This window comes from Aulonocara sp. 'chitande type north' Nkhata Bay, linkage group LG3 (assembly GCF_057382095.1).
Source record: "Aulonocara sp. 'chitande type north' Nkhata Bay isolate Kocher_YH1m ecotype deep benthic linkage group LG3, A_spYH_male_GT1.1, whole genome shotgun sequence".
Taxonomy (NCBI): Eukaryota; Metazoa; Chordata; class Actinopteri; order Cichliformes; family Cichlidae; genus Aulonocara; species Aulonocara sp. 'chitande type north' Nkhata Bay.
In genome coordinates this window covers 5,267,749-5,294,699 of record NC_141346.1, presented here as the reverse complement: position 1 = coordinate 5,294,699, position 26,951 = coordinate 5,267,749, and the positions used below count along the sequence as shown (strand labels likewise).

The following is a 26,951-nucleotide window of genomic DNA, read 5'->3' as shown; positions in this document are numbered from 1 at the left end:
TACAGTTGTAGCCACAGCTGCCCTGGGGCAGACTGACAGAAACGAGGCTGCCATATCGCGCCATTGGCCCAGTAGGCAGTAGGGTAAACTGCCAAGGACACAACGACCAGGACAGAGAGCCCGGGGATCGAACCGGCGACCTTCCGGTTACAGATACGCTTCCCAACCCCGTGAGCCACGGTCACCCCATGTTCCTTACTGTAACTCGTAGCTCTTGTTAGAGTTGATTATTTTAAGATTGGTATTTGTGCAAAGTCACATGACCATGGCTTGCATTTCTGTTGATAAAATGTTTTTTCCTTATTAGGTCGTAGCTTCTGTACATATATGAGATGCAAGCAGCCTCGTTGCTATAGTTTTCCATTGCACATTTAGAAACCACAAGGTTTTGTTCTTCGAAGGTGCAAGACTGCTCACCTCTTCTTTTTACATGCTTAGTGCACATGTTGATTTGTTAAAAGGTTGCCCTATATGGAGCGACTGGAGATCTTGTGAAAGGTCATGCCATATATGGTGTCAGGAAAAACACACACACAGACGCTGAAGTTGCTCACATATGCTTGCCTTGAATGTATAACCGTTTTCACTCAAATAAAAGGAGCCGTAAGGGGATTGAGGTTTGGAGTTGGGTGAGCTTAGGTGAGGAGTGAATGACTCTCTCAGAGATCCTGGCCGGGATTTCCTTGTGACAAGTAAAAGATAAAAGCACTGTGGTTTTGCTCTGTTTACAAGAATTGGTCTTTGAGACAGCGAGGTCTGTGACTTTAGACCTAACAGCTCTTTCACGTATGAAAAGTTTGTGCAATTTCTTCTGTTGATTTTAAACAAAAAAGAACAAGAAAAACAGGAAAACAAAGATAGGAACACTCTTTTGCCAGGACAAAGAGCAGCTGCTGCTTGTGTCCGCACCGCCATTGGTTAGGAATGACAGCTGTGGATTAATCAGGGTCCCCTCTCTTTGAATTAGGAAAGGTCGGCAGGCCACTCAGCACCCTGTGGAGGGCCAAGTATGAGCCGCCAGCCATACATTCAGTATCACTGTTTCAAAGGTGAAAATTATTACAGTTAAAACATTAAACCCGAGAAGAAGAAAACAGACTATACTATGAAGATCCTCAGTGTGGATCTGTATAATATCAGCCTTATGTCTGCAGTTTAGTGTCAGCACAACTTCGTCATTATATTCATCTCAGCACAACTAAAACATGGTGACTGACCTCAGAATTTCAAGTCCACATCCTGGACTCTCCAGAAAACCACACAGCTGTTTCACTCCTGAATTCTGCAGGTTGTTGTAGCTCAGATCCAGCTGTCTCAGATGGGAGGGGTTGGACTTCATTGCTGCTGCCAGATAATCACAGCTCATCTCTGACAAACCACAGGTCCACAAACTTTATAAAGAATGAAATATGCAAGTTTATTAGAGAAAGTGTGTGCTTGAAATCATTCAGTGTTTCATAATATATTCAGAGCTGAAGAAAGTTCAGAGTGTAGAAGTCTCAAAAATGGAATCTCCAATTAGCTAAAGCAAACAGAAAGCAGCTTAAAAAACCCACAATAACAGAAATAAATGTTCAAATTAAAGTTATGCATTTCTAGAAAAAGTATTTTAAAGACAGCGTCGCTATTGATCATCTTCTGTTCAATAAAAATTTGGTTTTCCACATGTGAGTGTTTATGATGCACAAAAGACTGAGTGCAAAGAAGGAGCGAGGATGACAGAGAAATGGTACAAGAGCATCAACACCAGTGAGGAAATTTCCAGAAGGATTTTGGAACCTGTTGGATTAAAATCACAAAACCAAGTTGTTACAAAGAAACTCCATCATATTATTGCTTAGCATGTCCCAGGGTTCCTCTGGGATGTTTGGAACTTGTAGAAGTGCAACATTTTCTAATGATTATAGCCTAAAGTCAGAATATGATCCAATCACTAATAATTGATCAACAAATTGATTTACTCTGCCTTACAGAAACCTGGTTGCAGCAGGATGATTACGTTACTCCAAAAGTTAATTCTGCTAATCTGGACGTAGCGTTTTCTGGGGAATCGTTTCGTCACTCATCCAAGTGACTTCTTCAGTCACTTGAAACCACTCCAGACTGAAGAAGTCACTTGGAGGAGTGACGAAACGATTCCCCCAGAAAACGCTACGTCCAGATGAACAGAATCAACTTTTGGAGATTTATTTTCCTGGATGATTGAGAATGCATTAAGACGATGATTATGTTAGTTTAAATGAATCAACACCCCCGAGTCATTCTAACTACCAGAAATCTCGAAGCACAGGCCGAGGGGGCAGTGTGGCAGCAATTTTTCACACCAGCCTATTAATTAATGAAAGACCAAGACAGACTTTTAATTCATTTCAAAGCCTGATAATTAACATTGTCCACCCCAGCTGTGAAACTCAGAAACCAGTCTTACTTGTTATCATCTATCATCCACCTGGGCCTTACACAGAGTTTCTGTCTGATTTCTCAGACTTTTTATCTGATTTAGTTCTCAGCTCAGATAAAATAATTATTGTGGGTGATTTTAACATCCATGCAGATGCTAAGAATGACAGCCTCAACATGGCATCTAATCTGTTATTAGACTCAATTGGTTTCTCTCAAAATGTAAAAGAACCCACCCACCACTTTCATCACACTCTAGATCTTGTTTTAACATATGGCATAGAAACTGAACATTTAACAGTGTTTCCTGAAAACCCTCTCCTGTCTGATCATTTCCTGATAACATTTATATTTACAATAATTGATTACACAGCAGTGGAGAGTAGACTTTATCCCAGTAGATGTCTTTCTGAAAGCGCTGTAACTAAGTTTAAGAATATAATCCACCCACTGTTATCATCTTCAATGACCTGTACCTAGAGCAGAGCAGCTATCTGAACGCTACCCCAGCAGAGGTCAATTATCTTGTCAATAATTTTACCTCCTCACTAGGGGTGGGCTATATAAACGATATACGATAGAAACTATATAAATTTGGCCAACGATAGAGATTTTGAATATACTGCTCTATAGCGTTAGCGCATGTTGATGTCATCAAGCTGTGCCTGTTTTGGTCGAAAGCATCGCAGCGGCTACAACCATTATCATCTGCAAATTATCCCGGGCGACAGTCATAGCAAAGAGATGAAGCACTTTTGAAATATGGGGAAAGCCAAAAACTGCACTTCCTCCACTTCTGTAACATTGATTCATTAATGTTGAATTCTCTGGCAGCTGTTTTATTCCCATGTTGTTGCAGTATATTAATAACTAACCTCGTATTGTGGATGAATAATCACAGTTGTTCTCCTCACTGAAGTTTGCACCGTGTATAGAATCCTGCTATACGATTGCATTTGTCCCTAACCACCAGAATCCCTCGCGTTAACTTTTCTCGAGTGGAAAAAAAAGTTGCAGTTCATCCTCCAGCTTCACTGTGCTAATGTTATGCTAACATAGCTGTGTCGCTAGCAATCACGTAGCACAACATTTTATACCAAGTAGTCCAACTTCAGTAACCCTACAAACGCCACTGCTGTGTAGTTTTCTGTCTTCATTTATGTGGAAAGTGGTAGCAGAGGCCTCAAATCAGAAGTACCTGACTCCGTGGTATAATTCTCAAACACGTACCCTAAAGCAGATGACTCGTAAGCTGGAGAGGAAATGGCGTGTCACATATTTAGAGGATCATCATTTAGCCTGGAGAAATAGTTTGCTGCTTTATAAGAAAGCCCTCCACAAAGCCAGAACATCTTACTATTCGTCACTGATTGAAGAAAATAAGAACCACCCCAGGTTTCTCTTCAGCACTGTAGCCAGGCTGACAAAAAGTCAGAGCTCTGTTGAGCCAACCATCCCTTTAACGTTAACTAGTAATGACTTCATGAACTTCTTCACAACTAAAATTTTTATCATTAGAGAAAAAAATACCAATAATCATCCCACGGATGTAATATTATCTAAAGCTACTTTTAGTACCATTGATGTTAAGTTAGACTCTTTTTCTCCAATTGATCTTTCTGAGTTAACTTCAATAATTACTTCCTCCAAACCATCAATGTGTCTTTTAGACCCCATTCCTACAAAACTGCTCAAAGAAGTCCTGCCTTTAATTAATGCTTTAATCTTAAATATGATCAACCTATCTCTAATAATCGGCTATGTACCACAGGCCTTCAAGCTGGCTGTAGTTAAACCTTTACTCAAAAAGCCATCTCTAGACCCAGCAGTCTTAGCTAATTATAGGCCAATCTCCAACCTTCCTTTCATATCAAAAATCCTTGAAAGAGTAGTTGTCAAACAGCTAACAGATCATCTGCAGAGGAATGGCTTATTTGAAGAGTTTCAGTCAGGTTTCAGAGCTCATCACAGCACAGAAACAGCTTTAGTGAAGGTTACAAATGATCGTCTTATGGCCTCTGACAGTGGACTCATCTCTGTGCTTGTCCTGCTAGACCTCAGTGCAGCGTTCGATACTGTTCGACCATAATATCCTATTAGAGCAATTAGAACATGCTGTAGGTATTACAGGTACTGCACTGCAGTGGTTTGTATCATACAGTGGGGCAAAAAAGTATTTAGTCAGCCACCAATTGTGCATGTTCCCCCACTTAAAATGATGACAGAAGTCAGTAATTTGCACCAGAGGTACACTTCAACTGTGAGAGACAGAATGTGAAAAAAAAAATCCATGAATTCACATGGTAGGATTTGTAAAGAATTTATTCGTAAATTAGGGTGGAAAATAAGTATTAAAACAAAGGTTATGTTACAAAGTATTGAGTTGTATTTTTGTTATTGACCAAATACTTATTTTCCACCCTGATTTACGAATAAATTCTTTACAAATCCTACCATGTGGATCCATGGATTTTTTTTTCACATTCTGTCTCTCACAGTTGAAGTGTACCTCTGGTGCAAATTACTGACCTCTGTCATCATTTTAGGTGGGGGAACTTGCACAATCGGTGGCCGACTAAATACTTTTTTGCCCCACTGTACAAGGAGGGAGAACAGTGTCTGGGACAGTGTCTGGGAGGCTGTGGTTGCTGCTGCACGCAATGTTGATGGTGAACAGATCAAAACCCTGACAGAATCCATGGATGGCAGGCTTTTGAGTGTCCTTGCAAAGAAAGGTGGCTATACTGGTCGCTGATTTGTTTTTGTTTTGTTTTTGAATGTCAGAAATGTATATTTGTGAATGTGGAGATGTTATATTGGTTTCACTGGTAAAAATAAATAATTGAAATGGGTATATATTTGTTTTTTGTTAAGTTGCCTAATAATTATGCACAGTAATAGTCACCTGCACACACAGATATCCCCCTAAAATAGCTAAAACTAAAAACAAACTAAAAACAACTTCCAAAAACATTCAGCTTTGATATTAATGAGTTTTTTGGGTTCATTGAGAACATGGTTGCTGTTCAATAATAAAATTATTCCTCAAAAATACAACTTGCCTAATAATTCTGCACTCCCTGTATAAATGGTAAATGGCCTGTATTTGTATAGCGCTTTACACTACATTCAGTCATCCACCCATTCACACATACATTCACAGACCGGTGATGGCAAGCTACATCAACACATATTTAAACATGGTTGTAATCAAACTGCATCAGATTATTGGTGATCAACAGAAATCCTTGGGCTCAGCTCCACAAAGATTTCCAGTTTGTTTACTGTTAATGCAACATGTACAGCAGGTCCTGAGAAACATTAGCAGTATGACAGCTGAGTGTCACCACCTTCTTCTCATTCATCACACTTTGTTTTCATTCATGTCCTCCTCATTTTTACTTTTTAACATTATTACAGTTCAGTCACAGATTCACTCAAACACATGATCATGATTCATGCAGATTTGAGGAGCACACATCTGTTAGCTGTTCTTTCTTTCATGGTTAAGCTTGTACACTGATCTACAGCTGACTGACACTCTGAGTCATTTCCTCATTCATAAAGTCAAAGCTCGGTGGAGAGTGTACATCTGCACAAATTTACCTTGTTACAAAAGCAGAAATCCCAGTTAAACATTGGTTTGCTAAACATAAAGCTTTTACGGCCAATCAGTCATCAATACATCAGGATGGGGACGGCAATGACATCACAGATTTACCATAAGATCAGAATAAAATCTATGACCTCCATCTTTTTAACTCTGAGACTCTTTGGATAGTGTGTTGATATCAGATTGGAAGTTTCCTGCACTGCAAACATTGACTGTGTTACACACTGATCAGTGATAAGTCATTGTTTGATTGGAATCAATCACACTGATCGATTCATCTGATCAAAGTTCAAGCTGCTCAATGATAAGCATAGACATTATAATAAATGATGGATTTTGTATAAACTTTATTGAGTCTATGATGATGACCAAGTGACCCACACTGATTCAAACTCTTCTTCCTCCTGTTTTTATATCACTCTCAGCACTGACACGTCTTCATATTCCTGCTCCTCTGGATTCACACAGAGCTTTTGCTATTTATTTACCCGTTGCCATTGTGAATCATAGTGTCGGACTCCGTGACTCACACTGAGCATGCTCAGAGCTGATTGACCTGACTCTGATCAGCTCATCTGCAACAGGAAGGTACTTCCTGGAAAATAGCTTATTATCTAATACGAGCTGATTATTGTTATTAATGCCTTATTCTCGTCACAGAGCACTGCACTTTCAGACTGCAGGCTTACTTGTGCTTCCTGGGATATTAAAAAATAGAAGTTTAAAAGTGTTTCTAATAAAAAGCTTTGAAAATAAATGCTTGTTTTTTTTAACTGTTGCTGGATCACTGATTTCACACTGTTGCAGTCAAAGCTGGAAATCATTCACAAGTAAACTTCATATTCACCAAAACGCAGTGTGATGTCATTAGGAAATGTCTCAGCCTCCAGCTTACAAGAAAGCATCTGACTACCCGACCGGGTAGCATTACCCATCATGCCGTGCAGCAGTGTCAGTTTGTAAATGTGCAATAATTCCTGCTCCAGGAATTACAGTATTTCACAGATGCTTTCTGCTGTGAACTTTGACCTGCTAAAGAGAGTCGGCTGTGGATTATTCATTTTTGTGTCTCATACTTAGACCTGTGAATAAGAACACTACACAGTTAACCAGGGTCCCCTCTCTCTGAATTAGGAAAGGTCAGCAAGCCATGTGTGGGCCACGGGCCATACATTGAGTATCACTGTTTAAATGTGAACATTGTTCTGCTACAGTCAATGCACTAAATCAGAGAGGAAGAAAACAGACTTTACCATGAAAATCCTCCAGTATATACTCCTGCTAGTATAACATCAGTCTGATGTCTGCAGTTTAGTGTCAGCACAACTTTCACATCATATACATCTCAGCACAACTAAAACATAGAGACTGACCTCAGAATTTCAAGTCCACATCCTGGACTCTCCAGAAAACCACACAGCTGCTTCACTTCTGAATCCTGCAGGTTGTTCACGCTCAGGTCCAGCTCTCTCAGATGGGAGAGGTTGGACTTCAGCACTGCTGCCAGATAATCACAGTTCATCTCTGACAAACCACAGATCCTCAACCTGTATAAAGAATAAAAGATGTAGGTTTATTAGACAAAGTGTGTGCTTGAAATCATTCAGTGCTATTCAGAGCTGAAGAAGTTTCAGAATGTAGAAGTTTAGAAAACGGTAACTTCAAACAGCTGAAGCCAACAGGAAGCAGCTTCAAACAAACGCAACAAGAGAAAAACCATTAAAGTTTTACTTTTCTAACAAGAGTATTTTAAAGACAGCGTCACTGATGATCATCTTCTGTTCAGCAAATCTTTGGATAACCTTTCTGTCTTTATGTTCATCAGTGACGCTGTAACTCTGTGACTGTCCTGGGACTGTCACCAGTATTGTTACATCTTTTTTTCCTGAATTTCCACAGCTCTTATAACAGCAGTGTACATTAACCTGCAGGCACACACTGCCTCTGCTTCAGCACTGTTTATGATGCACAAACTGCAGGAACCAAACTCATACTGGCTTATTTGAATCATGTCTGTTTACAAAGACACTTTGAGGCTTTTATCAGTGTGTTTCCTGTCCTACTAGGAGTGATCAAACTGTTCTGGATCAGTAAGGGATGGTTTCCAGCCAAAGAAAGACCAACACTGTACTTCTTGTGCATTTATGGCAGGAACATCAGCGCTGTATCATTGGAACAACACAACACGCCCGATGAACAATGAGGACAAAGAAAAGGTGAGCAAGAAGACCATGGTGGTGTAGAAAGACCGGTAGGGGCTCCAAGACTGAGGAACAGAGACATCAGACTGAGTACCAGCTGAAGGTGCTGCAGTGATTCGGGGAGCTCATTCCAGTCTGAGGCTATACCGTGTGAAATACGTAGACCACAGTTTCTTCACCGACTTCAGCCAAATGAACATCTGGAGATCCATCAGTGCAGGAGCGAGTGATGAGCCATTTTATCATATACACAGATTCTCTCATCAGCTGCTCTAATGTGAGTGCACTGCTTGAATCTGCTTGAGCAGCAGTATATTGCTTGTGTTGTTCCTTTCTAATCAAAGATATGGGACTGAGCCACAGCAGCTCTTTATCCTGTTCTTCACTCTCATTGGTTCTTTGTGCGCTTGCTTTTAGAATAGTAGTCATTCTTATGGTTAAAAGAAGACAATCGGTTGTGACTAACACTTAGCCCCTTTAATATGATCCAGCCCAGGCTGCTGAGGGAGAAGTTGGAGGACATGCAGGCGGAGGTTCCACTGGTCCAGTGGATCAGCGACTGCCTGGCGGGATGACCACAGTTTCTGAGACTGCAGAGCTGTGGTCAGAGAGCCTGAACAACAACATAGGATCACTCCATAGAACTGCGCTGTGCACTTTCCTCTTCACCATCTATATGGCCAACTTCAAGTACATCACAGAAATTTGTCTCCTCCAGAAATTCTCTGATGACATGGCCATTATTGAAACCATGGAAATGGGACGAGAAGAGGAGTACAGTAGACTGATTGGTCGCTTCGTGGTGTGAGGAGAAACACCTGCAGCAGAATGTGGCCAAAGAAAGGAGCTGGTGGTGGACTTCAGCAGAAACAGATCCCGACCCTCCTCTGTCCGCATTTGTGGGACTGACTTTGAAATAGTCACATCCTACAAATACCTGGGAGTTCAACTGAATCACAAGCTGGAGTGGTCTGCCAACAGAGACAATACCTTCAAAAAAGGTCTGAGCCCACTTTACTTTCTATGAAGGCTCAGATTCATCAATGTATGCAGCAGACTGCTCTTTGTTTTATCAGTCTGTTGTTGAGAGTACCATCTTCTTTGCTGTGGCAGAAAGAAGGAGCACGAGAAGCTGCAGAAGTAGCAAGGGCTCAGAGAAGAGCTTGAGAAGACGTGGAGGGAGAAGGTCTGCAAAGGCGAGTGAGGAATTAGTTTTAATATAAATCTTTATCTGTTTAGTGTGGAACAGTCTTTCAAACAGTGATCTTATGAAACACAGTCCCAGTTAAAATGTGTTGTTTCAAGTAAAACATGACTTATACTGCTCTGCTGCAGTTTATGACATCTTTTGTCCCAGTTGTTAAAATAGAAAAAGGCAGCCTACTGGACATTTAACACAGGGGCTTAACTGTGACTAAAAACAGACCTTCAGTACAAATGTATTTTGGAGCAGTGTGTGAATAAAAAGTCCCCCAGTTGTAAACCCCTTCCTGACACTATGACACCCCCCTCCTCCAATCCCTCTCTCAGCAGCAAGACATCTTCTTCTCCCCCTTCCTCCCAAACATCTCCCAGTGTCACAGTGGATCAGGTCAGGAGACAACTGAGGAAGCTTCGCCCCAGAAAGGCAGCAGGCCCAGACAAGGTGTGTCCTAGGATGCTAAAGGCGTGTGCTGCTGAACTTGGGGAGCCGCTACAACGAGTCTTCAATCTCAGTCTGCGACTGGGGAGAGTGCCCGCCCTATGGAAGACATCCTGCATCGTCCCGGTCCCCAAAAAGAACCGGCCCAATGAGCTGAATGACTTCCGACCGGTGGCACTGACGTCACATGTTATGAATACTCTAGAGCGGCTCTTCCTCAACCTCCTCCGACCACAGGTACAACATGCCCAGGACCCACTACAGTTTGCATACAAGGCGGATGTCGGAGTGGAGGATGCCATCCTGTACCTCCTGCATAGAGCCCACTCACACCTGGATGGGGGAAAAGGCACGGTCAGGATCCTGTTTCTTGACTTTTCCAGTGCCTTTAATACCATCCGGCCCTGTATGCTTCAGGAAAAACTGAACAGGATGGAGGTGGACCCCCCGACTACCTCACCGACTACCTCACAGTACGTCAGGCTGAAGGACATCACGTCTGACACTGTGGTCAGCAGCACAGGAGCACCACAGGGAACTGTGCTGTCCCCTCTTCTCTTCACCCTGTACACCTCTGACTTCTGCTACAACTCTGAATTATGCCACATTCAGAAGTTTGCAGATGACACGGCCATCATGGGGTGTATCTGGGATGATCAGGAAGAGGAGTACAGAAGTCTGGTGAGGAACTTTGTCGCATGGAGTCACACAAACCACCTGCAACTCAACACCTCAAAGACTAAGGAACTGGTTGTGGACTTCGGGAGGTCCAGAGAAGGTCCACTGCCGGTTCAGATAGAGGGAGAGGAGGTGGAGGTGGTCAACAAGTACAAGTACCTCGGGCTGTGGGTGGACAATAAACTGGACTGGTCATGCAACACAGAGCACCTGTATAAAAAAGCCCAAAGCCGACTGTACTTCCTCAGGAGGCTGAGGTCTTTTAACATCTGCAGGAAGCTCCTGAGGATGTTTTACCAGTCGGTGGTTGCTGGAGTACTTTTCTATGCTGTGGTGTGCTGGGGGAGCAGCACAGCAAAGAAGGACTCATCCAGGCTGGAGAAACTGATCAGGAAGGCTGGCTCTGTGGTCGGCATGAAGCTGGACACTCCGGTGACAGTGGCAGAGAAAAGGACACTAAAGAAACTGCTGGACATTATGAACAATGCTGGGCATCCTCTGCACACGGCCATTAACAACCAGAGGAGTCTGTTCAGTGACAGGTTGCTTCTCCCCAAGACAAGAACCAACAGACTTAAAAACTCCTTTGTCCCACACGCCATCAGACTGTTTAACTCCTCTCTGGAGGGGAGACAGGAGGACAAAGGAGGGAACAACTAAGCTGTAGTGCCTCTTCAACAGTGCAATAGACTCCATACTTGAAATGTGCAATTCACTTGTATTTTTTATTTTTATTCCTATTTATTCTATTTATCCCCTTCGTATATTTTATTTATATTTGTCTCTGTATTTATATATATGTATGTGTGTGTGTGTGTGTGTGTGTGTGTGTGTGTGTGTGTGTGTGTGTGTGTGTGTATGTATATAATATTCTGTAACTGTAACTTCTGTCGGTGCTGTGCTTTTGGAAACCGAATTTCCCAGATGAACCCACCCGAGGGATTAATAGAGTTTTATCTTATCTTAAACAAAAACTCTGATCACAACAGTAGCAGTGATGATGACGCTGGTACAGTTTAACTCGGAAACTTAGTCTGTTTACACAAACTGAGAAAAGAGGTTGTAACTGAAATAATGCACTAAGATTGAGTGTATCATAAGATATGAAGTCCAAGCTTTACCTTTGAATTGGATACAATTATGGCAGCCATAACAAATAAAAGAGGCACTGGACTCAAGATTAGTTTCAAACCAAGTCACGACTAAAACATCAGAAGTGCTGTGAAACAGAATTTGCCCCATCCTAATTTCTTTTTGATCATTTGTTACATGTTGTTTTTTGTTTGTGTGTTGCTAGTAATACTGACTCAAGCTTTCCAAAACTGCGGTTCAGGGCAATTAACTTTTCATATAGGGGCAAAAGTCCTCACGCTGATGTGAAAGACTCATTGAAATTTATTGCAAATGTAGTTCTTGTTGCCATGTGTGACAGAGCCAATTATGTAAAGGCGCAGGGTAGGTTTGGTTAGCTTTTTCCCCACCTTAAAAAAAGGAAATCATCACTTACAAACCTCCTTTTGTATTTAATCAGCATCTCTTTCTCTAATATTAAAATTTGTTTGATGATCTATAACATACAATTATGAGAAATATGCAAAACAAATAGAAACCCTAACCCTTGGTGGATTAGTGTAGTACAGATGAATAACAGATGTGTAATTTTATCAAAATTCACAGAGTGCTTCACATCTGCCCTCTCTGATTGTTTGGAAACACTTTGCATATTTAATGAATATTTGAAAGTTTTACATCTGAAGGTAAAATATGGTTTTGTTCCCTGTGATTAAATCTGAGCATCAGTACAGTGTTGTCCTGATGGAGGTGTCATTAACAGCAGCCAGTATGATCCAGGCTTTAGCTGCTGGGTCCCTGTGTGACCTCTCAGACTGTTTAACAGATCAGACACAAAGAGAATCAGAGACAGAGCAGCTCTGTTCTTTAAAGACAAACATGAACCCACTCAGTACACACTTTCCCCAGAGATATGAGCATCACTGTCCTCAAACAGCAAACGACTGAGTCTAATATTTTTACCTTTGTTGTTTCATTGTTTTCTTTTTAATGAATCTTTGTAAAAATCTAAGGATGTTTCAGGTCATATTTATCCAGGAAAACACAAACATCTAAAGAAGCTCATGACAGGTCTCTGACCTAGTTTGTCCAGGTTCAGCACTGAAGTCTGGAGGTTGAGGTTTGGACCTGTCACTCCTCATAGATGGACAGCTGGCTCCTGCAGACTCTGCTCTGTTCTCCTCGTCCTCCATCATCATCTTCTTGCGGACTTCAGTCAGTCTGAGAGGTAAACCACAAACACTCAGTGAGTTCACATTAACAGAAGTAACTGAATTAAAGTCGCTGACCTCTGACCTGTCATGTAACCTAAAAACCAGGTCACATGGTCCACATCAGGGATCACAGAAACCTGATCTTACCTGCAGAACATTAGGAACAGCTCTGAGTCAGATGCAGTCAGCTCTCTGCAAACTCCAACCTCCGTATAAAACTATATTAAAAGCTCTTTTATGGCCATGCAGACACTTTAAGATCACATGATGTTCACACATGATTTCTGTGACTGTCGTAGTTTAACATGTTAACTCCGTACATGTAACATTCATGTTGATGCAGATCTCAGCTCCACATCAGCTCTGCTGAATAGTCTAAAGTTTCTCTGACACAATGAATTCAAACAGTCTGAGGAAACAAGGATGAACTTAAAGCTCTGACTTTATTGCTAGAGACGTATGAATCAAATGTTTAATCCACATTTGGACTATTTTGTCTCCTCAGTTTGAGCTGAAGAGATTTTTTTTTTGTTGAAGTGCTCAAAATCTATGTTTCCTTTTAATAATGTTTATTTCCCTCGTGTCTTTAAGAGCTCTTATCATTAACTTAGCGTTAGCGCTCTGCAGGTCTCTGCTGTGTAAATACTAATCACAGTGACAGTAAAGGAGGTAAAGGCCATAAATAAACACTGCAGCTGAGCTGTGACGTCATCACGTAGGCTGCGATCTCGGAGTCTGCGGACTCTGGCTGTGTCCCAATTAAGAGACTGCACGCTTGAAGTACGCATTCCAAGTGCGGTTACGTCACCGCCACGCGACGACGGCTGTCCCAATTCGAAGTGTGCTTCAAATGCATACTCCAAATGCGCCGTCGATCTCCCCAAATATCAAGCGTGGTCCGGTGCACGCTTCGTGGTCTCATATATTCATAGCGCGGCGGTGGGTGCCGCAAAATACGGCAGAAGGGAGCGGCCGAAGTGGTTGTTTTTTTCTTTTTCCAAACTTTATTGAAATCATAACGCGAACAGTCAGTCATTCCAGTTCAGTTTGTACAGTAGACATACAAGGCAAATAAGAGTGACAATATACAGCACAATGAAATAAGAAGGATAAATAAATAAAGGAGAAAAAAAAAGAAAAAAGGGGGAATGTGACAGACTTCATAACAACTTTGTACTTGAAAGTTGTGACAGCTCATTCGCTAAACATTTCTGAATGAATTTCAATCAATGATAAACCTTTTTTATTGGAAGTTAATTTAAGAGAGTTTAAGTAATATTCAATTTCAATCAAAAACAAATTAAATGATGGGGTTGAGTTTTGAAATTTACATTTATGTATGTGGAATTTCCCTAATAAGATGGAGCGGCCGAAGAGTGAACTGTCAAAAGTACTGAATATGACGTCACTTATTTATGTGCGAATGTTTAATAATTAAAGTCAGTCATATATCCACAAACACAACAAGCTGAAAGTCAGTGATACAGTGGGGCAAAAAAGTATTTAGTCAGCCACCGATTGTGCAAGTTCCCCCACTTAAAATGATGACAGAGGTCAGTAATTTGCACCAGAGGTACACTTCAACTGTGAGAGACAGAATGTGAAAAAAAAAAAATCCATGAATTCACATGGTAGGATTTGTAAAGAATTTATTCGTAAATCAGGGTGGAAAATAAGTATTTGGTCACCTCAAACATGGAAAATCTCTGGCTCTCACAGACCTGTAACGTCTTCTGTAAGACGCTTTTCTGTCCCCCACTCGTTACCTGTATGAATGGCACCTGTTTGAACTCATCATCTGTATAAAAGACACCTGTCCACAGCCTCAAACAGTCAGACTCCAAACTCCGCCATGGCCAAGACCAAAGAGCTTTGGAAGGACACCAGGAAAAGTATTGTAGACCTGCACCAGACTGGGAAGAGTGAATCTACAATAGGCAAGCAGCTTGGTGTGAAGAAATCAACTGTGGGAGCAATCATCAGAAAATGGAAGACATACAAGACCACTGATAATCTCCCACCATCTGGGGCTCCACGCAAGATCTCATCCCGTGGGGTCAAAATGATCATGAGAACGGTGAGCAAAGATCCCAGAACCACACGGGGGGACCTGGTGAATGACCTGCAGAGAGCTGGGACCAAAGTAACAAAGGTCACCATCAGTAACACACTACAACGGCAGGGAATCAAATCCCGCAGTGCCAGACGTGTTCCGCTGCTGAAGCCAGTGCATGTCCAGGCCCGTCTGAAGTTTGCCAGAGAGCACATGGATGATACAGCAGAGGATTGGGAGGATGTCATGTGGTCAGATGAAACCAAAGTAGAACTTTTTGGTATAAACTCAACTCGTCGTGTTTGGAGGACGAAGAATACTGAGTTGCATCCCAAGAACACCATACCTACTGTGAAGCATGGGGGTGGAAACATCATGCTATGGGGCTGTTTTTCTGCCAAGGGGACAGGACGACTGATCCGTGTTAAGGACAGAATGAATGAGGCCATGTATCGTGAGATTTTGAGCCAAAACCTCCTTCCATCAGTGAGAACTTTGAAGATGAAACGAGGCTGGGTCTTCCAACATGACAATGATCCAAAACACACCGCCCGGGCAACAAAGGAGTGGCTCCGTAAGAAGCATTTGAAAGTCCTGGAGTGGCCTAGCCAGTCTCCAGACCTCAACCCCATAGAAAATCTGTGGCGGGAGTTGAAAGTCCGTGTTGCTCGGCGACAGCCCCAAAACATCACTGCTCTCGAGAAGATCTGCATGGAGGAATGGGCCAAAATACCAGCTACTGTGTGTGCAAACCTGGGCCCTGTGCTTCGTACGTCGCTTACTACATCCAAGATCAAATGAAACATCCAAGACCAAATCATCGCGCTAACTCTGAGCTCGCTATTCCGGTTCCCCGAACACACCTGTTGTTGACGATTAGTATAGCTGGATGAAGTAATGTGAGATCACTGGGTGCCGTAAAAGGGGATACGCATCGATAGCAGAAACAGTGATCGGCAACCCGCTGATTGGTTGGCGAAAATGGCGAAGGGGCGCGCTCGGTATTTTTCGGCAGCAGAGCAAGAACTCATGAGTGAGGGATTTCAGGAGTTTCAGAGTTTAATTAAAACGCAAGGGAACACTGCAAAGGCTGCAAAAGCAAGGAGAGAGGGCTGGCAGAAAGTTGCTGACAAATCAAACTCATAAGTAATCCAATAATAACAATAATAATGGAGTGGATTTATATAGCGCTTTTCAAGGCACCCAAAGCGCTTTACAATGCCACTATTCATTCACTCCCACATTCACACACTGGTGGAGGCAAGCTACGGTTGTAGCCACAGCTGCCCTGGGGCAGACTGACAGAAGCCAGGCTGCCATATTGCGCCATCGGCCCCTCTGGCCAACACCAGTAGGCGGTAGGGTAGATTTATCATATCACACCATATTATCCAATATTATATTACATTATATTATATTATAATATGTTATATTATATCCCCTTTCACATTAGAGCCACAACAGGACCCACTAGAACATGGGAACAAGTAAAAGTGAAATATAAGAATATTCTACAGAATGGTAATATTTATCACTTATATTGCTTGTCGTCTCTTGGAAAGAGACCCTGGAATACTCTGTTTGTTTGTTCATAACAGCAACCAAGAAAAGGGCAGAGCAAAAAAAAAGACAGGTGGTGGTCCTGCACCCCCTCGTCAACAAGTTGGTTAAGTGAATAATACCCTCACGGGAAAATCGATATCTCTCTATGAGCACACTGTCGCGCTGAGCTAAAGGATCCTGTCTGTCCCGCAATATACGCTGAATTCTGAGGACTCTCCTTATCAATCTTGCACCTTCCGCAATGGGTGGCTCGCATATACGGACAGGACATGGCTGCGACAGGCTTCCCAAATCCACCTTCGCTTTTATAGCCGTGGTCTCTCATCTTGATTACACGAAGTAATTTACAATTACTACTCTAAAATATGAATTACATCTGTAATAATCACATACATGTAATAGAATGTTAATAGTACATTTCCCTTTTTTAGGGAATGACCTGTATGTATCTGTGTGAAATCAATAAAAGGATCAAGTGCTGCATTATCTTTAGTTACATTGATGTTATTTATTTATGGTGAAACAGTGGTGGAATATCGCTGTTGCTTTCGTATGAATGACGCGGACATACCTGCGTGGCCACGATCTAATCCTGTTTACATAAAGTAAACCTGCTCCCCAGCAGGTTTACGCTTACGGCTCTGTTGCTATGACAGCAAGTCCCGGATGGGCTTCGGGGAACCGAACGATCCAGGATCACGCGAAATCGTCAACAATCTCATCCAGCTAACTCACTTAGCGCGGTACGAAGAACAGGCCCCTGGTAAAGACCTATAGTAAACGTTTGACCTCTGTTATTGCCAACAAAGGTTATGTTACAAAGTATTGAGTTGCATTTTTGTTATTGACCAAATACTTATTTTCCACCCTGATTTACGAATAAATTCTTTACAAATCCTACCATGTGAATTCATGGATTTTTTTTCACATTCTGTCTCTCACAGTTGAAGTGTACCTCTGGTGCAAATTACTGACCTCTGTCATCATTTTAGGTGGGGGAACTTGCACAATCGGTGGCTGACTTAATACTTTTTTGCCCCACTGTATATATACATATATATCATAATAATCTGACAATACTATAATATTGGCCATATTATATTTACATTGCCACAGTGAGATGACTTTGGTCTCATGAGCAGCATTAACTAATTGTTATTTACTAACTAATCTTAAATAACTGTTCAGCACAGAAATGAAGCCCAACAATCATGTTTACAGTCCCGTGGTCTCAGCCTCAGATACTCAACTAATCAAAGTGATGTCATGACAAAAATGAATGACTAACAAAACATTTTTCTCCTTCATTTCTGTCACACAAAGCTGTATGTAAGGTGTCTCGCGGTTAGTATCATGGTTGCTAGGCAACCTAAACAGCGCCGGTTGTTCAGTGATGACACAACGAATCCTACTTCCGGGTCTAAAGTAGTCTGCGTTTAATATGGCTTTTGTGTTGTTAACATGTTTAATGTTTTGTATTTTCTTCTATTTGATCTCAAAAAGCTCCTAAAACAGTCAGCGATCACTGTTGACCTCCCTCGGCTTTTATTACCGCTAACCATTTATTTAAGCTCAGTCTTTAAAACCTTAGGATGTAACTACAGCCCAGCCCATGCAGCAGTATATGAATGACTAACCTCGTATTGTGGATGGATTATCTCAGTTGTTCTCCTGGCTGAAGTTTGGTCCTTTTACAGCATCCTGCCATGTGATTACATTTGTTCCTGACAACCGAAAACACTCACGTTAACTTTTATCGCGTGGAAAAAAGGTTAGCTTGTTTATATTATGCTAACATAGCTGTGTCGCTAGCGGTCACGTAGCACATCATTATATACCAGCTAGCCCAACTTCAGTAACCCTACAAACGTCACTGCTGTTTAGTTTTCTGTCTTCATTTATGCTGGAAGTGATAACAGAGCTGTACGTTTGAATTTGTTTCCAAAACCCCGCAGTCAGGACATGCTATATTGTATTTAGATAGAAGCTAGCGAGCTAACTCCCTGCTAACTTCTAACTCCGTTAAATGTCATAAATTCCGTTTTCATGGATGCCTGGATGTTAAACTCAATTGTTACACCTGGTAGAGCAGAACGCTGATCATTTTATTAAAGATGAAAGACTTTAGACAGTTTTTCAACTCTCAGTAATGCCATAGCGTCCCATTTCACAAGCCTCTCACTTCCGCACTTATAGTACGCACCGTACGTAGTACGCGTAGTGCGCGTACTTCAAGCGTGCAGTCTCTTAATTGGGACTCAGCCTCTGAGTGAACTCAAAGTACAAACTATAAGTACACAAACAAGAACGTAGCTCAGAGTGGCGGACACACTCGGCCTCATTGGTCCAGCTGTGAGTCCGTTACCGTGAACTATGGAGCGGCAGATTTGTGCTGTTTGTGCAGGAACTCAGCTGCACACAGCTGATGTTAGCCAGGAAAACATTACACACTGACTTTGATGGAGAGAACGGAAATGAAACATGAGCTGAACAAACAGTAAAGTTCCTAAAGACAAACTTTTAAAGGAGGAAACAAAGCAAACTTACAGTTTCTTCACACACACCAACAACAAGTTCCACACCTGGACAATAAACACGAAAAAACAGGTGAGCTGCTTCCTGGCAGGAGGCGGGATTCCACCGGAAGCAGAACAGGTGGGCGGGGGGGATGCAGATTTTCACAATAAGAGCACTTAGAAAAAATTCAGTTAATCTCAAAATGGCATCAACAACTCTGTGCTATTTCTTTCTCAGAGCAGATTCGGGCATTACTCAAATAATAAAGGCTTTTTTAAAAAAAAATATTATACTTTTCATTAGTCTCCAGTTTTATGATTATAAGGCTAAAAATCAACATGAATTTGGTTCTAATCAAAGAAGCTCCTTTAATGTCTGTCATAAAAATCCTCACACAGACTTAAAAAGGCGACATTAATGTTAAAATAAATGAATGAAACTTCAGCTGAGAGCTTAATGGAGTCACCATAAGCAGTTCATAGTAGTCACAGCTCTTAATTATTCAGCTTTTCATGAACTAAAGTCATGGTGTGTCAAAGTTTGTGTGAGAAGCTACTTTATGGACAGCTGTAGAACACATCATTATTATTTCTTCATAAATTAAACACACAAGTTTGTCTGTAGATGATTTAAAGTGTGTCATTGTGCAGTTAAAGCTGTTTGTTTGACGCCTTGACCTCCTGTGAAACCAGCTATGAATGAAAAAAAAGTTTCACTTTGGTACAAAATCAACATGTTAACATGAAAACCAGAGAGACTGCAGAACATCTGGAACATCTGCACTTTGACCCAAACTGCTATACTGAGAATATTGTCTACATATTACAGACATGAAGCAAACCTTTATTTTTATTTCTTACATGTTCATGGGTGGATGGACGTGTTGCTTCAATGTCCCACATCTTCTATTTAAATATGAACTGTGAACTACACATAATCATCTGTAAATGGTTTGAGGCACACTGATGCCACCTACAGGGCTGGTGGGGAACAGCAGTGATCTGAAATCATGTGAGATGTTAATGAGTGAGAAGTTAGATAAAAACGTACTTAATATAGCTGTAAGTGATAAAAGTTCATCTAAAACAAAAGATAAATCAATTGAGTCTTTGTAGAGTTCATCTGGTGCACACATGAATTATGTGATGAAAGCTTTATTTCACTGAATGTTTCGTCAAAGCTCATTTCAACATGTTGAAGCCATGAATGAAAGAGAAGACTGAGAATGGATCACATGATGTTTAAGGTGTGTCATGAGCAGTGTTCGTCAAGGTACTTGAAAAAAATAGTCAATAACTAACTACTGATTACTTCTCCAAAAAAGTAATCCCGTTACTTTACTGATTACTTATTTTTAAAAGTAATTAATTACTTAGTTACTTAGTTTAAAAACACAATTTACAACCTGGACAGGTAATAAAGCAATAGATCCTTCAGCCCAATTCTACTTTTTCTGCATAATCCATCATACAAAATGTAATCAAATGGAAAAGTCTCTTTTAAAAACTTGTTTTACTAGTTGTAATCTTTTAACTTCATGCATTTAACTTCATGCTAGCTAAGGGTAAACGTAAATTCAGTAAAATCATAATTCACGTCGGCAGTAATGACACCCGGTTACGCCAATCAGAGCTCACTAAAATCAATATTGAATCGGTGTGCAACTTTGCCAAAACAATGTCGGACTCTGTAGTTTTCTCTGGTCCCCTCCTCAATCAGACCAGGAGTGACATGTTTAGCCGCATGTTCTCCTTAAATTGCTGGCTGTCTGAGTGGTGTCCCAGAAACGATGTGGGCTTCATAGATAATTGGCAAACCTTCTGGAGGAAACCTGGTCTTGTTAGGAGAGACGGCATCCATCCCACTTTGGATGGAGCAGCTCTCATTTCTAGAAATATGGACAAATTTATTAAACCCCCCAAAATATGACTATCCAGAGTTGGGACCAGGAAGCAGAGTTGCAGTCTTACACGCCTCTCTGCAGCTTCTCTCCTCCTGCTATCCCCCCAAAAACCCATCTCCATAGAGACTGTGTCAGCTTCCAAAAAGACAAAAAACAAACTAAAAACCAGCAACAAACAACTTAAACATATAAAAATCACAAAGAAAGAACAATACAGTATCCACATCTGAACCAAAGAGTAAAACAGTGAAATGTGGATTATTAAATATTAGGTCTCTCTCCTCCAAGTCTCTGTTAGTACATGACTTAATAATTGATCAACAAATTGATTTACTCTGCCTTACAGAAACCTGGTTGCAGCAGGATGATTATGTTAGTTTAAATGAATCAACACCCCCGAGTCATTCTAACTACCAGAAATCTCGAAGCACAGGCCGAGGGGGAGGTGTGGCAGCAATTTTTCACACCAGCCTATTAATTAATGAAAGACCAAGACAGACTTTTAATTCATTTGAAAGCCTGATGCTTAACATTGTCCACCCCAGCTGTGAAACTCAGAAACCAGTCTTACTTGTTATCATCTATCGTCCACCTGGGCCTTACACAGAGTTTCTGTCTGATTTCTCAGACTTTATATCTAATTTAGTTCTGAGCTCAGATAAAATAATTATTGTGGGTGATTTTAACATCCATGTAGATGCTAAAAATGACAGCCTGAACATGGCATTTAGTCTGTTATTAGACTCAATTGGCTTCTCTCAAAATGTAAAAGAACCCACCCACCACTTTAATCACACTCTAGATCTTGTTTTAACATATGGCATCGAACCAGAACATTTAACAGTGTTTCCTGAAAACCCTCTCCTGTCTGATCATTTCCTGATAACATTTACATTTACAATAATCGATTACACAGCGGTGGAGAGTAGACTTTATCAAAGTAGATGTCTTTCTGAAAGTGCTGTAACTAAGTTGAAGAATATAATCCACCCACTGTTATCATCTCCAATGCCCTGTACCAACACAGAGCAGAGCAGCTATCTGAACGCTACCCCAACAGAGGTCGATTATCTTGTTAATAATTTCACCTCCTCACTACGTACGACTCTGGATACTGTAGCTCCTGTGGAAACTAAGGTCTCTAATCAGAAGTACCTGACTCCGTGGTATAATTCTCAAACACGTAGCCTAAAGCAGATGACTCGTAAGCTGGAGAGGAAATGGTTTGTCACAAATTTAGAGGATCATCATTTAGCCTGGAGAAATAGTTTGCTGCTTTATAAGAAAGCCCTCCGCAAAGCCAGAACATCTTACTATTCATCACTGATTGAAGAAAATAAGAACAACCCCAGGTTTCTCTTCAGCACTGTAGCCAGGCTGACAAAAAGTCAGAGCTCTTTTGAGCCAACCATCCCTTTAACGTTAACTAGTAATGACTTCGTGAACTTCTTCACAACTAAAATTTTTATCATTAGAGAAAAAAATACCAATAATAATCCCACAGATGTAATATTATCTACAGCTACTCTTAGTACCATTGATGTTAAGTTAGACTCTTTTTCTCCAATTGATCTTTCTGCGTTAAGTTCAGTAATTACTTCTTCCAAACCATCAACGTGTCTTTTAGACCCCATTCCTACAAAACTGCTCAAAGAAGTCCTGCCATTAATTAATTCTTCGATCTTAAATATGATCAACCTATCTCTAATGATTGGCTATGTACCACAGGCCTTCAAGCTGGCTGTAGTTAAACCTTTACTCAAAAAGCCATCTCTAGACCCAGCAGTCTTAGCTAATTATAGGCCAATCTCCAACCTTCCTTTCATATCAAAAATCCTTGAAAGAGTAGTTGTCAAACAGCTAACAGATCACCTGTAGAGGAATGGCTTATTTGAAGAGTTTCAGTCAGGTTTCAGAGCTCAGCCCAGCACAGAAACAGCTTTAGTGAAGGTTACAAATGATCTTCTTATGGCCTCTGACAGTGGCCTCATCTCTGTGCTTGTCCTGCTAGACCTCAGTGCTGCGTTCGATACTGTTTGACCATAATATCCTATTAGAGCGATTAGAACATGCTGTAGGTATTACAGGTACTGTGCTGCAGTGGTTTGTATCATATCTATCTAATAGACTCCAATGTGTACATGTAAATGGAGAGTCCTCTTCACACACTGAGGTTAATTATGGAGTTCCACAGGGTTCAGTGCTAGGACCAATTCTGTTTACATTATACATGCTTCCCTTAGGCAGCATCATTAGAAGACATAGCATACATTTTCACTGCTATGAAGATGACACCGAGCTCTATCTATCCATGAAGCCAGATAACACACACCAATTAGTTAAACTGCAGGAATGTCTTAAAGACATAAAGACCTGGATGGCCGCTAACTTTCTGCTTCTTAGTTCAGATAAAACTGAGGTTATTGTACTCGGCCCTGAAAATCTTAGAAATATGGTCTCTAACCAGACTTTTACTCTGGATGGCATTACCTTGGCCTCCAGTAACACTGTGAGGAACCTTGGAGTCATTTTTGACCAGGACATGTCCTTCAGAATCAGAATCAGAATCAGAATCGTGTTTATTGGCCAAGTATATGTGGAGACACATACAGGGAATTTGGTTCCGGTAGATGGTGGCTCTCAAGCACAGCCATGTAAATCTCACACACACACACACACACACACACACACACACACACACACACACACACACACACACACACACACACACACAAGTGTCTATATATACACATTACACATACATACACAAAGCTGTGTAAACCAACTATAAATAACGAATCTAAACTTATATACATAAAATACAGAAATGAATGAGGTGGAATGAATACTACAGAATGTACATAAGGTGCAGTTGCAGTCTGGCAGTGGGAGCAGTGTGACAGGTCAACTGTTAAGAAGGGAGATGGCGAGGGGAAAGAAACTGTTCCTGTGTCGGGTGGTCCTGGTCTGCAGGCTTCTGTACCGTCTGCCAGAGGGCAGCAGATCAAAAAGTCTGTGTGCAGGGTGTGAGGGGTCTGTGATGATTTTCCCTGCCCGTTTCCTGGTTCTTGAGAGGTACAGATCCTGGATGGAGGGCAGGGGGGCGCTGATGATCCTTTCTGCTGCCCGTACAGTCCGCTGCAGTCTGCTCCTGTCCTGTTTAGTGGCTGCTCCATACCAGACTGTGATGGAGGAGCACAGGACAGACTCAATGACCGCAGTGTAGAACTGGATCAGCAGCTCCTGTGGAAGACTGTACTTCCCCAGTTGTCTCAGGAAGTACATCCTCTGCTGGGTCTTTTTGAGGATGGAGTTGATGTTGGTCTCCCACTTCAGGTCCTGGGAGATGGTTGTACCCAGGAACTTGAAGGTCTTCACAGTTGACACAGGGCTGTCTGATATGGTGAGGGGGAGTAGAGTTGAGGGATGTCTCCTGAAGTCCACTGTCATCTCTAGAGGGAGATGTAGAGGGAGAACAGTAGTGGTGAGAGGACACATCCTTGAGGGGCACCAATACTGAGGGACCGGGTTTCAGAGGTGATCTCCCCCAGCTTCACTTGTTGCTTTCTGTCTGTCAGGAAGCTGGTGATCCACTGACAGGTAGCTGGTGACACGCTGAGCTGGGAGAGTTTGGAGGAAAGAAGTTCAGGCACAATGGTGTTAAAAGCCGAACTAAAGTCCACAAACAGGACCCTGGCATAAGTTTCCGGGCGGTCAAGGTGTTGCAGGATGTAATGCAGCCCCATGTTCACTGCATCATCCACCGACCTGTTTGCCCGGTAGGCAAACTGCAGAGGGTCCAGCTGGTGGCCTGTAATGTCTTTCAGATGGGCTAACACCAGTCGTTCGAAGGATTTCATGACCACAGACGTCAAGGCGACAGGTCTGTAGTCATTCAGTCCTGTGATGGTGGGTTTCTTGGGAACAGGGATGATGGTGGAGCGTTTGAAGCAGGAGGGAACTTCACACAGCTCCAGGGATCTGTTGAAGATGCGAGTAAAGATGGGAGCCAGCTGTTCAGCACAGGTTTTGAGGCAGGAGGGTGAGACGCCGTCTGGTCCGGGGTCTTTCCTGGGCTTCTGTTTCTGGAATAGTCGGCTCACATCCTGAGTGTGTATTCTTAGTTTCAGGGAGGAGGAAAGGGGGGTGAGAGGTGTGGTGGAGGTCGTTGAGTCTGGATTGGAGAGGGTGGTGGTGGTCGTTGAGTCTGGATTGGGGAGGGTGGGGGTGGTCGTTGAGTCTTGATTGGGGAGGGGCAGGGTGAAGGGGGGAGAGGTGGAAGGTGTGTTGGGGGTCAATGTCTGAAGCAATGTCCCTGGGGAGGGGAGGGTGGGGCGTGGGAGTCTGTCCGTCTCAAACCTGCAATAGAAAGTGTTTAACTCGTTGGCCAGGTCTTTGTTTGCTTCAATAGTGGGTGGGGGGCGTCTGTAGCTGGTGATTTCCTGCAGGCCCCTCCACACTGATGCAGGGTCGTTGGCTGAGAGCCGTTCTTCCAGCTTCTGGGAGTAGATGCTTTTAGCTGCTTTGATCTCCTTGGTCAGTGTGTTCCTGGCTTGCTTGTACAGGACCCTGTCACCACTTCTGTAGGCGTCCTCCTTGGCCTTACGAAGATGTTGGAGTTTAGGAGTGAACCATGGTTTATTGTTGTTGTATGTGCAAAAGGTCTTTGTTGGCACACACACGTCTTCACAGAAACTGATGTATGATGTCACAGTGTCCGTGAGCTCATCTAGGTTCTCAGATGCAGCTTCAAAAACAGTCCAATCAGTGGAGTCAAAACAGTCCTGCAGTTCCTGCTTTGCTGCGTTAGTCCACTTCTTCACAGTTTTGACTACAGGCTTGGCACGTTTGAGTTTTTGCCTATAAACTGGAATAAGATGGACCATGCAGTGATCAGAATGTCCCAAAGCTGCCCGGGGCACAGAGCGATAGGCATCTTTTCAACGCACATATAAAACAAATATGTAAGAATGCTTTCTTCCATTTGCGCAACATCTCTAAAATTAGAAATATCCTGAGAGATTTATGAGATGACAACGACTCAGGTCAAGAAATGTCATTACTTCCAGGCTCGACTACTGTAATTCATTATTATCAGGATGTCCTAAAAACTCGCTGAAAAGCCTTCAGCTAATCGAAAATGCTGCAGCAAGAGTACTGACAGGGACTAGAAAGAGAGAGCATATTTCTCCTGTTTTGGCTTCCCTTCATTGGCTTCCTGTTAAATCCAGAATTGAATTCAAAATCCTGCTCCTCACATACAAGGTCTCAAATAATCAGGCCCCATCATAGCTGGATTGGCCATCGGGCATACCAGGCATTTGCCCGGTGGGCCGCTGGCAATTTTTTGTTTTTATGGGCCGATGGATTTTTTTTTTTTTAGGAAGGGTGTATATATAATGAAAGGTGTTGGATTGGCCAATTGGTCATGATCGTCTCTGGGCTGGACCAATTACAGCCGAGGAGGCCGGATGCACCCTCCCCCTTGTTTAGCAATCACGTGATTTTTGCGCATTGCATGCCGGGAACTAGTGGCAAAACAATCCAAGTACCGCATCAAATGCAAGCATTTGCAGCACCGCAAAACGTTCATTCTCCGGTTCCAATACCTTCTTGTTTTTTCTTTGCCGCACAAAAAAGGAATGTACAAAACAAAAGGAGAACAATGCCGGTCCATACAAAGACAGACTCGACGAAAAGACAAAGAAAAGATACGAGGAAAAAATCAAAGGAGTGAAAGGGTCAGACCACACAGAGTGGACAAAAGACGTTAGCGTGCTGCCCAACTTTCACCACGCTCAGATTTATAATTATACAGTTCTTGGAGTGAGTGCATACACTCATGAAGTTTAGTAACTTCAGGTCACTGCAACAAGCCCAGGTACAGTTTACTGACGGATGGGTACAGGACCTTGAAATGCACCGTGTAGAATGAAAGACCATCATACGAACAAAGGTAAGTTTACCAGTCTCACAAATCGTCGTCATAAATACACATTCGTTAACCGTTTATTAATATAACCTTTGAGCTCAACGGTAATTAATTAGTAGTGGAAATAATTTCTGGTAGCATTACAGAAATGTAGCAGTGACAAT

General features: G+C 42.1%; 2 protein-coding genes across 4 annotated transcripts in view; both read right to left on the bottom strand.

Moving 5' to 3' along the window:
* The window catches only part of LOC147333628 (ribonuclease inhibitor-like), a 42,020-nt gene extending 22,931 nt beyond the window's left edge, over positions 1-19,089 (bottom strand). Inside the window, exons 1-5 of one of the 3 annotated variants that reach the window (XM_086286355.1) lie at positions 18,983-19,076; positions 18,073-18,159; positions 12,686-12,826; positions 7,387-7,560; positions 1,218-1,391 (exon numbers count right to left, since the gene is read on the bottom strand). In XM_086286355.1, the coding sequence (XP_086142481.1) occupies positions 1,218-1,391; positions 7,387-7,560; positions 12,686-12,804 (467 nt within the window). In that variant the 5' untranslated portion in view covers positions 12,805-12,826; positions 18,073-18,159; positions 18,983-19,076. Of the gene's footprint in view, positions 1-1,217; positions 1,392-7,386; positions 7,561-12,685; positions 12,827-18,072; positions 18,160-18,515; positions 18,622-18,982 lie in introns of those variants that run through there. The other 2 variants (XM_086286356.1, XM_086286357.1) reach the window with 2 other exon arrangements.
* Positions 19,090-19,889: 800 nt separating this feature from the next.
* On the bottom strand, positions 19,890-26,176 carry LOC147333627 (uncharacterized). The gene is made up of 3 exons (XM_086285816.1): positions 26,170-26,176; positions 25,164-25,791; positions 19,890-19,953 (listed from the first exon to the last, which is right to left on the bottom strand). The coding sequence occupies exons 1-3, from the start codon at positions 26,174-26,176 to the stop codon at positions 19,890-19,892; spliced, it is 699 nt and encodes a 232-aa protein (XP_086141942.1).
* Positions 26,177-26,951: the final 775 nt, after the last annotated feature.

Bases quoted from the DNA above. Each gene is read 5' to 3' on its own strand.
- LOC147333627 (XM_086285816.1), bottom strand. The intron at 19,954-25,163 runs GCTTCAGACATT...ACATGATTTCAG, and splicing joins CTCCCCTCCCCAGGGACATT to ATCACTGCTGTTCCCCACCA.